The sequence below is a fragment of the Erpetoichthys calabaricus genome, chromosome 6 (assembly GCF_900747795.2).
Source record: "Erpetoichthys calabaricus chromosome 6, fErpCal1.3, whole genome shotgun sequence".
NCBI classification, from domain to species: Eukaryota; Metazoa; Chordata; class Cladistia; order Polypteriformes; family Polypteridae; genus Erpetoichthys; species Erpetoichthys calabaricus.
In genome coordinates, this window is record NC_041399.2 from 88,717,400 (window position 1) to 88,731,926 (window position 14,527).

General features: G+C 40.1%; 1 protein-coding gene across 3 annotated transcripts in view; it reads right to left on the bottom strand.

The window, feature by feature from the left end:
- Positions 1 to 14,527, bottom strand: part of LOC114653468 (cadherin-18) — a 1,070,530-nt gene that overhangs the window by 112,826 nt on the left and 943,177 nt on the right. For all 3 annotated transcript variants that reach the window (XM_051928932.1, XM_051928933.1, XM_028803814.2), the window contains one exon: positions 189 to 306. In XM_051928932.1, the coding sequence (XP_051784892.1) occupies positions 189 to 306 (118 nt within the window). The remainder of the gene's footprint in view (positions 1 to 188; positions 307 to 14,527) is intronic.

The window sequence follows — 14,527 nt, forward strand, 5'->3', positions numbered from 1 at the left end:
AATAGTCTCCACAAACTACACACATTCAACAGATCCCTCTCCTCGATCATTAGAACCAGTATGGCAACAGAGGTAAAACCCTAACAATCATATCAGAAAAGTTTTTACTGCCTTGAAATTCCACAGACACTGAGATTTGTAATTGAATCTCCATGACTGCAATATTTTAAAGAATATAAATATGTTACCTTCATTATTCCTCAGAGTAAAATTAGGGTTAACTGGAAGATCATCTGGAAATGAAAAGAAGAACTGTGGCCCATTTGCAAAGTCATCTTTGTCCATAGCAGTCACAGTTTGAATTACCTATTAAAATGATAAAAGGAAAAATAGTTTTGTTAATTAAAGAATATTTTAAGTACCAGTGGAGAAAAATTTGAAAATCATACACATATATATATGTGTGTGTATAGTGTGGCCACCAGAGGGCACTCCTGATGCTTTTCCCTGACACAGACAGATGCAGACACAACTCTTACCATACAGCACACATTTATTCACGTGGGGCAGCACTTTTTGCTTGCTCCCCACAACACAGCACAGTGCAAGCACCAATGACACACCACAACATAGTCCTTCTTTCTTCCTTTCTCTTCCTCATTCCGCTTCCACTCCTCCTCTGGCAAACTTCATCCCTCTTCCTCCTGACTCTGGCTCCCCGAGTGAAGTGAGGTGGCTCCTTTTATGCTGATCCTGAGAGTCCTCCAGGTGGGTGGAATCACTCCCAGGTGTGGTGGAAGCCCAATGTAGGGTTCCGCAGCTCCCCCTGGCAGCCCCCACGGAACCCAACAGGGCCATCCTAAATTGCAACTCCCATGAAGCCCTTTGGGAATCTGTGGAGCTACAGCAACAAAGGGGAGCTGCCTTCTAATGCTCTGGGGGAAGCAGTGTCCTGTGCACATCTGGTCCCCTGGTCCTTCCAAAATATATGCCTCCTGCCTGGGCAGTGGCCACAGCCCTCTGTCATAATAGGTTGATTGATAGGTGTATAGAGCTTACCTTTGTCCTAAGGAGGACATTTAGATTATTACAGAAGCACAAAAATATATACCAACTACAACAACTACCAGAAATACACATTAGAATTGCTAAAAAAAGAAAACTTTTGACTTGGCTAAAGATAAACAAGCAGTCACACTTAACAAGGCATTATAAAGACATATTGCCATAAGTATAAAAGAGCCTGTAGTTGGTGGCATGCACAGATATTTTGGTGTACTGTGGCTCAGAAAAAAGAAGAAGGGGCCCTTGTTACATTTTAATTTCTGAACACAAATTAATGCCTTTTTGTTTCTGTGTTTTTAATTTCACTGAAAATGCGGAACATCAGGGGCATTATACTGTTCAAAAATATTTGTCCATGATTGCTGATTATGTCAGTTTAAGAGAAAACATACTACTCCCCCTTTACTCCCTCCTTGAATGCACATAGCAGCAAGTTCTTTTTCCTAATTTCACACATCTTAATAAGATGAAAATGTAAATAAAGCGATTCCCATCTAATTCAATAAAACATTAAATGGACTTTAACAGAAAGAGCTCACATTATATCACATTGCCATAACTTGAATGCTACGCATAAACACTTTTTGTCTGCATGATTATTAAAGGCAGAATGAACACAATTTTAGGCAACACCATCATTGTATGATTTTACAGAGTGAACACTATTTTCAGTTGCTACATTGCACCTGTATAGCACAGAATTTCAGAAGGGCATCATTTCAGAACATTATACAGTTATGCCACTATGTATGACGTTTAGCAAATATGTCCACTGCTTTGTGTGCAGCTATCAATAATGGAAAAAAAAAACATAATTAGTAGCACCAAACCTACATTATTCTTCTTCATCTGAAGAAGCACTTTTGTAATTTTGTTAGCTTCCCAGATTTTTCATCAGTTTTAGCATCTCACAAATCAAAGGAACCAATAAAACACTCAGCAATATCCTCCTAACTCATAAGGGGCAGCAATGCACAATATGAAATACCTGCTACCTCATCTACTTGGAAATTAAGAAATTTTGACCTCATCCTTGATCTCCTAAAGAAGCAACTAAAAATAGTTTTGTGTAGACAGTGACATATCAGAATACCAGAAACACAGATAATGACAAAGTGAGCTGTCAAGATACGTATGAGCAGATTTTTCTAACAGTTCTGTAATTTTTATTTAAAGTTGATCTTATTGACAGAACTGTTCTTCATGCCCTCAGATCGCTAACTCCTAGAAGCAAAGCAGTATATCAGTGAATGTGTTAGACATTCGAGCACAATCCTATTTTTTTTCTCCATTTCATTGTGCTTTGCCACTTGATGTTGTGCCCCTCTGACCCAGCCATGTATTCTCAGTAATGTACACATTCAGATCTGTGGTTCCTAACCTTTTTATGAATGCAACTCATTTTTTTAAAGGCAAAGTTGAAAAAAATCTACCTTTTAACATTGGTTATCTGCAAATATTTACAATGGTGATATTGTCATGACCACCAGCCATGCACCCCCTATCACTCAACTACGATGTGATCCCCAAAATAAGGACTACTGACTTAAATGCTCCTTTGAGTTGTGATGTTTCTTACACAGCCCTTTGCTGAACAATGCTGCTTCCGCATACCAAATTCTTCAGCAGGCCTGGCTGTACTCAAGGGCTGTCAAGGTGTTAGCACCAGCGAGCCAGTGGATTTCATACTGTATCTCTCATGAAGGAAGCATTGTTCATATTCAACTTCTCTACCAGATTTTTGGCATTGGTCTAATTTCCTACTTTGTTTTCTGTTGTTCAAAATTCTTGTCCTCATTTGTGTTCCAATGTCCCAGCTAAACTGCCTTTGTTACACAAATGGGATATTTGCAAAAAATGTCAAAATCTATAGTTTTATAAATTACAACCAGCAGCAATACACAAGCCTTTCTTGAACAATTGCAACAGCTGTCTTCTTCGCACAATATAAATCCACCAAGCGGTGGAGGTTCAAACAGCAAAAAGAAAACGGATCAATGAATAACTTACAATGATGATCAATCAGGCACATTTAATATCAACTATTGGTAGTTTCCTTTGTGATTAAAAATTATATATATTGATCAACAAATGTTCTCAATTCAGGTTGCATTACTTAACGTAAGAGCAATTTTCTCCATAGAAGCACATTGAAGAGAAGAGTCTCCATTCTTCAGTGGACATATCTGTCTACAGCCAATAAGCAAGCTGCTGTTTTCTTCTGTCACTAGGGTTTGCTTGTTAAAAAATGCCCCAGTGCACAGACACCCCTGTTAAAAATCACCTTTTATTTTGTTAAATAAGTAGGAGTAGCCTATTACTTATCACCACTAGTGACACTATGCTCCTCTACATGTCACAATGATGGTTTCCTGACCTGTTGTATTTATAAATAAAGGAGTTCTATTTTAGATAAAAATGCAGATCAGTGAGGCATAAGAAAGAAAATTGAAATAAAAAATCAGTAACAAAAAACACTGCATCATGCCCTTTATTGCATACCTTTACAAGTTCTGTACAGTCTGTGTACCTGGCAAATTTCCCCAAGTCAATAAAGTAGCCTATTATTTTTTTTTTTTTTGTCATTCATTCAGGAAGCTCTTTCCTGTGTCATCTGCTCTAATTTAATTTCTGTTGGGCAGGGTGCAATCTTTTATACACCACCAAAGCTTAACCTCCAGGTACATCTTAAATTAACTTCTGTGCTCTACGCTCCACCATAAAGAACTAAGGTCACCAAGGCATAGATTATAAAATCTAGCACTACTGCTTCCTGGCAGCTCCTATAAGTCCATATTAAAAGCTGTCAGATTCTTTACATTTCTCATGCCATCATATTTCCCATTTTTGCCCAGGCAGAGGTATGGCATGTTGATTATGCCTGTTATATCATTATGCAAATGCAATGCATTTTGTTAATTAATCCAATTAATTGTTGGTATATACTTTGTGATTTGAAAATTGGATAGTATCCTGTTGTGCTGAATTCCTTACACAACAGAACAGAAAAGGTTAACGGTATTTTACCAAATGCTATATACAGGAACAATGTTCTTTATATTTGTACATCTTGACAATTTAGACAAAAAAGGTTAGATACATAAACTACTTAGCTGTAATTTCTTTATGTGCTTGAAGAAAAGTAAACACAGGTTTCCTCTCATATCCCATGTTAAACACCATTTTCTTCTCCATCTTTTACCTTACAATTTCTGTAACTATATGCTCAGATGCCTACTGTTTCTCCAGTTAGTAATAAACTTCCAGCACTGACTGTCTAGACAGCTGCTTCATTCTGGTGAAATAAACAATTATCAGTGGTCTCGTGCAGGGCTCCTAGCACATCCCCCTTAAATAAAAGTCCACCGAGAAGTAATTTCCAGTAACCTGCATATAAAATTACTTAAATTGCCAGCTTTTAAAATGTGCCTCCTCTCCACTGTAGATAATGGTAAATTATCTGTGAATTTGAAATTTCTGATTCATTACTGCTTTTCGACTTTAACCTGTGTTTTATAGGCTTTGTTTTCCTGGTGTCAATTTAGCACCCTCTCTATACTATATAAATAAAAGATATCTTTCTCACACCTGCTTAACGCTAGAATCCCGGAAGCCTATGAAAAAAACTCACAATCGCAGCCCACCTTAAATTCTTTCACACCTCTCCATTAGCGACTTTTGTTTTGTAAATGTGTCGATCAACACAAGTAGCAAACAGCCTTCTATCCCACCCTACCCCTTGACGGAGTTCAACTCGGGCCAAAAGTTCTCCCAGCTCCCATTAATCCCAGCCCACGTTAAATTCCTTCACACCTCTCCATCAGCGTCTTTTATTTTGTAACTGTGTTGATCAGCACAAACAGCCTGTTGTTCCATTCCCCACCCCCCCTCCTCCCCTTGCTCCAAGCTCAAGCCAAGCCTTCTTATCTGTGTGTAAGGGTGCCTAGAGTTGTTTGGGAAAATAATACAGATATATCGTTATTTGAAACACATGAATATCATGTGTGTTCCGTGTCTACAAAGAACTGGGTAAGTGTAAGATGAACAGAAATGCGAGGAAAGAAATGCTAAACACATATCTAAAGCAGAAACGTTTTATATGTTATATTAATAATGACATGAAGTGTATAATGTGTGAAGACTTTAGTCCAAATATCGAATAAACACATGTGTTTTTGTTCAAGAATATAATCAAAGTAAAAAAAAAAATCTTTCAATTTACATATTGCTGTCAATGATTTACAAACTCAAGCTCAAAATGTCAATTGACAGAAAGCTACTATGTATTCCTGGACGGTGCAGAGGTATGAGCTGCTGCCTTATAACCGAAAGGTTGCAGGTTTGAGTCCCAGCACTCTATGTTTTGAGTAGTGAGCTGCTATTATTATTATTACTATAATGTATTTGATTTGAGTGTGTAACACCTGGTATAAATTTTGGCTACTTGTAAAAGAGCGCTTTTTTCTATTATTCAGTTTTATTCTCTCAATGACATTTACATGGTACAACAAACTGAAACACCACACATTGCAGTTTCAGAACAGCCCAAGTCACTGCACTTTACATTCAGCGGTGGCCGAGCTTGTAGCCTGTCCAGTAGCAAGGCAGACTGTATGACAGATATCAAAGACACCTTGCATCTTCATTGCAAAACAAAAACAGAGAGTTCTTTGACATTTTTATCTTTAGCACAACATTCAAAGATCACAGGAAACCATCAGAGCAGTGCTGAAAAGAATATAAAGGCAATCTTTACAAACTGGAGGAATGAATGAAATTGATAATAATGCTGTATGCTGATATGAAAGAAGTGAAAGAGGGGATTATAGAAACAAAGTAAGAAGAGGTGAAAATGAAGTGAAATATTTAGTTAAATGCTACAAGCAAAAGATGGAAAAAATTTGAGAATACATTAGATATAATTGGCGAGCAACTTCATTATATTAACACTGCACATTGAACAGCTGGAACAGGTGGTCCCTGAGGAAAAGGAGGTGAATACGACATAAGACAAAAATGAATTGTTTTGGAAAAATTCACAGATTGTGGAGATAGCAACAGAAGAAGCATATGAGGGTACTTTGTTAAAGGGTACAAATGCAAAAATAATCTAAATTCATGTCAGAGTTCTGCAGGAAAATGTCATTTTTGAAAAAATGGAATATTTTTGAGAACAAGCAGATCTACATTCTTCTGGACTTTTCTTTAACACTTGTTGAAACAGTTGGCTAACCGCCATATACTAAAAAGATGATTCTGTAAAGATCAAAAGCTGAGCTAGGTCGCAAATTTATTACTTTGAAAAAATGGAAGGAAGAAGATAGTAATAAAACCATACCCGACTGGCTAACTATGGAAATTAAATCTTGTTCAAAACCCTCTCCATATGCTTTGCTTTGTGCTTCAGTCACTACTAACTTTTGTCAACTTACTATTAATCCAGTAGTATATCATTAATCAAAATGTGGTACCAATATGGGAGATACTTTTAGGCTGAGATTGTAATGACTCTGGAGTTGGTCTGTAGTTCACTTAACTTGCCTCTTATTCAGTTTTACTCATGGATGCTTAAATTTTTAGGTTTTCTTTGTGTAAAGTAGTTTATTAATTTGCCTTTGTTAAGATTGCGCCAACACTTTAAATTTTTGATGTCAGCATGCATCACAAGATTATTAATGCCACCAACAGGAAGTCTCTTCCATATAATGTCAACACGTATGCCAAGATTTAAAACAGTTCATCAGTGTTGTCAAATATCTAACTTTTGAAAAGAAAAGACAAAATATCATGCGTTACAGAAATTCTGGATTTAATCCTTGTGTGGCTTTTCTTACTATACTTTGGGTTAAGTTTTCGCACTAGTACTCACTCATCTTGCTCTCTGCTACCATTTATCCACATCTCATAATTTCTATCCATTTCCTGGTCCTACTCAACATATTCTTTTCTGCCCTGACAGGGGAGAGAGTTAGCAGCTATAATGGAGAGAAGGAAGGTTTATATATTATGCGTGCAAGAGACTAAATAGAAGGGGAGTAAGGCCAGGTGGATCAGAGGATTCAAATTGTTCTATCATGGTGTGGATAGGAGCAGAAATGGAGTAGGGGTTATTCTGAAGGTACAGTATGTCAAGAGTGTTTTGGAGGTGAAAAGAGTGTCAGACAGATTGATGATTAATGTGTGATGATGAATGTTGTTAGTGCATAAGCCCCGCCACCTGGGTGTGCAATGGATGAGAAAGAAGACTTTTGGAGTGAGTTGGATGAAGTGATGAATAGTGTACCCAAGGGACAGAAAGTGGTGATTGGAGCGGATTTCAATAGACATGTTGGTGAAGGGAACAGAGGAGACGAGGAGGTGATGGGTAGGTATGGTGTCAAGGAGAGGAATGAAGAAGGTCAGAGGATAGTGGATTTTGCCAAAAGGATGGACATGGCTGTGGTGAATATGTATTTTAAGAAGAGGGAGGAACATAGGGTTATGTACAAGAGTGGAGGAAGGTGCACACAGGTAGATTACATCCTATGCAGAAGAGTCAATCTGAAGGAGACTGAAGACTGCAAAGTGGTGGCAGGGGAAAGTCTAGTTAAGCAGCATAGGATGGTGGTCTGTAGGATGACGTTGGAGATCAAGAAGAGGAAGAGAGTGAGGGCAGAGCCAAGGATCAAATCATGGAAGTTGAAAAAGGAAGACTGCAAGGTTGAGTTTAGGGAGAAGGTGAGGCAGGCACTGTGTGGTAGTGAAGAATTACCAGACAGTTGGGAAACTACAGCAGATGTAGTAAGGGTGACAGCAAGAAGGGTGCTTGGCATGACATCTGGAGAGAGTAAGGAGGAAAAGTAATCCTGGTGGTGGAATGGGGAAGTACAGCAGAGTATACAGAGGAATTGGATGGTAAAGAAGAAGTGGGATAGTCAGAGAGATGCAGAAAGTAGACAAAAGTACAAGGAGATAAGGCGCAAGGTGAAGAGAGAGGTGGCGAAGGCTAAACAAAAGGCGTATGATGAGTTGTATGAGAGGTTGGACACTAAGGAGGAAGAAAAGGACCTGTACCGATTGGCTAGACAGAGGGACCAAGCTGGGAAAGATGTGCAGCAGGTTAGGGTAATAAAGGGGTGGCACCCGGACGGGGTCACACCCGGCCGGGACACCCAGGAGGACAGGAGGAGAGCTCATTCCTCCTCCAGAACGCGAGGGGGCGTCCGTCCTGGTTGTATTGGGGGCCACGGGTACAGAGCTTGGAAGCTGTACCCTGCAGGGGCCCGTGGCCACCGCCAGGGACAGTCTCCCGTCGCTCTGTATGGACGCAGACGGGAATGGGGCTGTGCGTTTCTCATGCGCAGACTCAAACCGTCAAGGCGTCCAAGAGTGTTAGAAGGAATCGAGAGGAGAATGCTGGTTCCTCCGATAGGAAGGGGCGTGCAGCTGGGTGCGCACGTCCAGAGAGTTGCCGTCCTCTGCGGAGGCAGAGGGAAGCTCCAAAGCCGGTGAGGGAGACGACGGTGCGAGCGGACCAGTCAGACACCAACAGATGGGCAGGGAGCCTGCGGAGAAGGCGCCGAACAGGCAAGTCGCGGGGTGCCGTTAAGGGGGGAGAGCGCTTCTGCCCCTCTTTCTGTTTTGGTTACAGGGCCGGACCCCGGATGCGCAGTAGGGCCTGCTTCGTGGAGGACCTGCCCTCCTGGGACGGACCGCCGCACTGGAGGACTCTTCGCTGGTGATGGGGCAGCCCCACGGCCGGCGGAGGCTACGAAGGCGCGAGCGGCGCAGCACAAAGGGGCGCGAAGACCTCGGAGGAGTGCTGGTGGAAGATTTCTGGGGAGCACCTGGAGCACATCCGGGTGTGTATAAAAGGGGCCGCCTCCCTCCAGTCATGGACAAGAATCAGGAGGAAGTAGGATGACGTCGGGTGGAAGACAAGGAGGCGGCCTGAAGAAGGCATTGTGTTGTGGCCAGGACTTTGGGGTATGTGGGCACAGGAACATTGTAAATAGTCAATTAAATAAACGTGTGTTGGGTGACATGTACGTGTCTGCCTGTCTGTGTCCGAGCCAGTCTTCACAAAGGATAAAGATGGAAACGTACTCACAAGCAAGGAGAGTGTGTTGAGCAGATGGAAAGAGTACTTTGAGAGGTAGATGAATGAAGAGAATGAGAGAGAGAGAGAGAAGGTTGGATGATGTGGGGATAGTGAATCAGGAAGTGCAACGGATTAGCAAGGAGGAAGTAAGGACAGCTATGAGGAGGATGAAAAACTGAAAGGCCATTGGTCCAGATGACATACCTGTGGAAGCTTGGAGGTGTTTTAGAGAGATGGCAGTGGAGTTTTTAACCAGATTGTTTAATGGAATCTTGGAAAGTGAGAGGATGCCTGAGGAGTGGAGAAGAAGTGTACTGATGCCAATATTTAAGAATAAGGGGGATGTGCAGGACTGTTGTAATTACAGGGGGATAAAATTGATGGGCCACGGCATGACGTTATGGGAAAGAGTAGTGGAAGCTAGGTTAAGAAGTGAGGTGATGATTAGTGAGCAGCAGTATGGTTTCATGCCAAAAAAGAGCACCACAAATGTGATGTTTGCTCTGAGGGTGTTGTGGAGAAGTATAGGGAAGGTCAGAAGGAGTTGCATTGCGTCTTTGTGGACCTGGAGAAAGCATATGACAGGGTGCCTCGAGAGGAGCTGTGATATTGTCTGAGGAAGTCAGGAGTGGCAGAGAAGTATGTAAGAGTTGTACAGAATATGTATGAGGGAAGTGTGACCGTGGTGAGGTCTGCGGTAGGAGTGATGGATGCATTCAAGATGAGGATTGTGGAAGAGAGGTGAAAAAGAAAGTGCAGGCAGGGTGGAACGGGTGGAGAAGAGTGTCAGGAGTGATTTGTGACAGATGGATATCAGCAAGAGTGAAAGGGAAGGTCTACAGGACAGTAGTTAACCAGCTATGTTATATGTGGGTTGGAGACGGTGGCACTGACCAGAAAGCAGGAGACAGAACTGGAGGTAGCAGAGTTAAAGATGTTAAGATTTGCATTGGCTGTGACAAGGATGGATAGGATTAGAAATGAGTACATTACAGGGTCAGCTCAAGTTGGATGGTTGGGAGACAAAGTCAGAGAGGCAAGATTGCGTTGGTTTGGCCATGTGCAGAGGAGAGATGCTGAGCATATTGGGAGAAGAATGCTAAGGATAGAGATGCCAGGCAAGAGAAAAAGAGAAAGGCATAAGAGAAGGTTTATGGATGTGGTGAGAGAGGACATGCAGGTGATGGGTGTAACAGAACAAGATGCAGAGGACAGAAAGATATGGAAGAAGATGATCCGCTGTGGCGACCCCTAACGGGAGCAGCCGAAAGAAGAAGAAGCAAAATTTGAAACAACAAACTAATCTCTAATTAAAATTGTACATAGTATTTCTCAATTAATTTTAAGGATAGACAACATGCAAGAGAGAGCTGACGGATTATAGTTGATCCATCCATTTTCTATAACTGCTTACTAGGAAATTGTCACAGTGCAGCTGAAGTCTATCCCAGCAAGCAATAGGCAAAGGCAGAGGCAATGCTTTTAGGAAGAGTGCCAGTCCATCACAGGATTAACACACACACATCAGGGGCAGATTTTTGTGTCACCAATTCACCTACATGTCTTTGAATTGTGGGAGGAAACAGGAGTATACCACACAGACACATATATGCAGACTCCATGCAGAGGGGATCGGGGACACAAACCTTCCACTGTGAGGCAACAGTGATAGCATTGCATTTCTCTGCCTTATATTTATTGACTATTAACATATTTACTTTAGTAATCCAGATCAGATTAGTATTAAAATATAAGGAAAAAAAGTTTCAATGTAAATGATATCTAAGATACTGTAATACTTTGGCTTATTGCCTGTTTAACTATTAGCTTCTATAACGTAGTTAAAGTATAAGTAATATAGAAATGATAAAGTTTTGTAATAATTCAGCAGTGATAGACACAGATTTAGATCTTACTTTCTATCTTCAAGATGACTGACTAAATGAAACCTTACTGGATTTGTATTTAACAGGTTCTATCAAAAATGCCTAGTAAACTGACACTGCCAGGGTTGGAATCTACTTGTGCACATGTCATCCCTTACGTGGGACTTTTATCATTACAAAAGGACATTCCATTCTGTGGTGGTGTAATACTTTTCATTTTCTTTTAAAGTTTAATAACCTAAAATAAATTTAATTAAAATATACATTTCATTGCTTAATTAGTATTTCCTCCTTTTTAATTAAATTTTCTCTTACACTTATCAAAGGTTTCAGGCTTCCTATTATCTTAAAAAGCATGTTCATGTTTAAATAATCAACTAAACATTTCAGAGCATGATACCCGAGTAATAAAATATCTTAGTTTTAAAGTTCATTTATAACTCCAGCACACAAAAGAGGATACAGTTTGTGTGTGTGTGTGTGTTTAATCATCTACTCTTAACAGTGTTGTTTTTAAATATCTATATTAATGTCTTGATATCTGAGCACCTCCATTCCATTTCTGACTTGATTTCTTTCCTAATTCACTCTTTAGCGGATGGGCCAGGATGGTCTATTTTCTTGACAAGTGTTGATGGTGTTTTTGACTGAAATGTATTTTACTTATTGAAATGTGATTTATAAGCACAACAACATTAAAAATAATCAAAATATATTCTAAAAGGTACATCTTTGAGGATGTGTGAGGAAAACAGGAGTATCTGGAGGAAAACTCTTTCAGGCATATGGAGTATTTGCAAACTCCACAGAGAAGACTACTGTACAGATAAATGAAATATATAAATGTTAATTTCCAGTACAACTCTAAAATGAAAAAAAATGTATGTGAAGGTCTTATACACAGGTGCCATGATGGAAACAATTGAATTCACTAAGCATTGTGAAGCTCTTGGGCATTTCCAAGTTGCCGCAGTTGTAAATTGAGCACCATACTTACATACAGTACATGAGTGATGATTTTTAACCATCATTAAGCTGTCAGATTCTCTGTTACTGACACATCACCTTAAACAAAATGGTAAACAAATTCAGAGTAACAAGAAATGCTCCCCATGAATCTTTGTAAAATACAGAATTCTAGGTCTTAGGCAGGGCCAGCTAGCTCGATTACTTTTTGATGAAAATGGCTTTGTAAACTTTCCCATATCTATTCTTGATTTCATTTAATTATTTGGATGAGACATTTAGTCTAAGTGACTCACAACATTTGAGATACAATTTATTAAATTTCTTTTGTTTTTTTCCATTTGGAGCACAGGCAGGTGAAGTGACCATGCTCATGGTCACACACTGTTAATAGTGGGATTTGAACCTACATCTTCAAGGTTTGAAATCCAAAGCCTTAAACACTAACCAGGAAGGAGGGTTCCTAGCTTGGCTGAAGGACTAAAGTAGTGGACAGCGGGTATCAATGGATGGATTTCCCAACTCAGAAGGATGGTGTTCATTTGCCAGTATGAGACTATGAAATGGAAGGACAGTCGGAGACTGCTCATCAGAGCTGTTTGCTTTCAACTATGATATAAACGCAGAGTTACTCTAGAAATTTTAAGTTTGCAACCAAGCCTTCAACGCAAATCGCAATGGTGCTCACTCTGAATGAAGCTATGGCATAAAAGACAAAGTGTATTTACCAAGATAAAATGTCAACATGCCACAATTTTTAGGCAACATTACAAACTGAACTCATTATTATGCGAAAAGTACTTCTAGTATTTTACACATTCATAATAATATAACACCATTCTCAAATCCAGTTAATAAACAAATTCACAAAGTAAGTACCATATGTGCAGACTAGAGATAAACTGTGAAATTAATTCAGTGTTAAGTCACCAGGACAGATACAATTTCTCTAGTGTTATGCTGCAAGATACCACATTAAGAATATTAGGCACATCCCTACTTAATCCATCAAGAGCTGCTAGAAATTTTGCAATCACAGTTAACATACATAGCTACATTGAAAAAATATTAAAAACCAGTAACCTATGAAAAGTTTATTTTGTTTTGTTTGTATTCTATTAATTACCAGGCAAAATAAAAAAACACAATTTTGGACAGAAACATTAAAGCATTAAGTTAGTGGCAGAAATACAGTACAACAAAATATTGTTTATTGTAAGGCACCATTTATAAAACAATATGAACAAAATCTTCAGTGACTATATAGGAAAAGAGATACTAATTTTCTTAATTTTTCTAAAGTGTGGTATTATTCCAGGTACAATAAAAGAACTGTGAGTTGACCCACAATGCAATATTTAATGTATGATTAGCATTGTATTATACAGGTATATATATTGTGGCGGACGGCCAAGATGCCCCTTGTCACTGGATCCGGGCGAGCAGCCATGGGACCCACACTACGTCCCTCGGAACCTTTGTTGGCAGCCCCCCTGGGTTGCGTTGGGGCAACTTTTGCGGAACACTGGAGCTCATCTGTGGCCTCCACCGTGGGAGCGGCATAGAGCTGCACGGCTTAACGAGCCCGTCTGGGCGGGAGCGCAGCCACACCCGGAAATGCAGCCAGAAGTAGGTCAACGAGCACCTATAGCACTTCCAGGTGGGCTATAAGAGGAGCCTGCAGCCACTACTCAGGGTGCCAGAGTTGAGAGGAGGAAGAGGACGAAGCTGCCCTGGGAGGAGTGGAAGACAAAGAGTGTGATTTGGGATTTTTTGTGTGTGTGTGTGTGTGTGTGTGTGTGTGTGTGTTTTGAGGACTGTGTGTTTTGAGGACTGTGTTGTGCCTGTGGGGTTCACGGGGGGGAAGACGTGCCTACAGGTGAAGAAAAAAATAAATCTTTTTTGTTTATTTTACATGTGCCTCTGTTGTCAGTCTGTGTTGGGTCGGCACCAACCAAGCACCAAGATCACAATATATACTAGGGGGCTTACCCCCTGCTCACTTCGCTTGCCAACCCCGCTTTTCTGCACTATGCACCAGCCACTTCGCATCTCTGCCACTCGGGGCTGAACACACCCCAAGGAGATGCGGTCACTCCTCCAAAACCCCCTCTTAAACGGTGATACAATGGGAAACAAATAGTTTTTTTTTACCCTCTCTTTGCTCGATCAGCTGCTGGGTTGCTGCTGCTGCACCACGTGATCTATAGCTCGCGTACCACTTCGAACATTTAAAAGCCTGTACAGCAGCTGTCTTTGTCATCTACTCTTTGTCTTTTATTTCCAGCCCCGGGCGTGGTTAAATCTCTTGGCACAAACTCTTGTCTCGCGGGACGTGAATTGTTGATATTAATTAGTTTATAATTTAAAAATGGAATAAGAATCTGAAAATCTAACAGCATCACATTAAAGTTTGATAAATTCTGAAAAGAATGATACCAAACATATATATGTAGGTTTTAAAGTAAGCCGATTTAAAACATGACAAAAAAGTGACATAAAATTGTTGCACTTTTAGGCTTAAGATTTTATATATAGAGAGTAGATGTGTGTGTATATATATACTGTATATATATATAGTGATAGAATC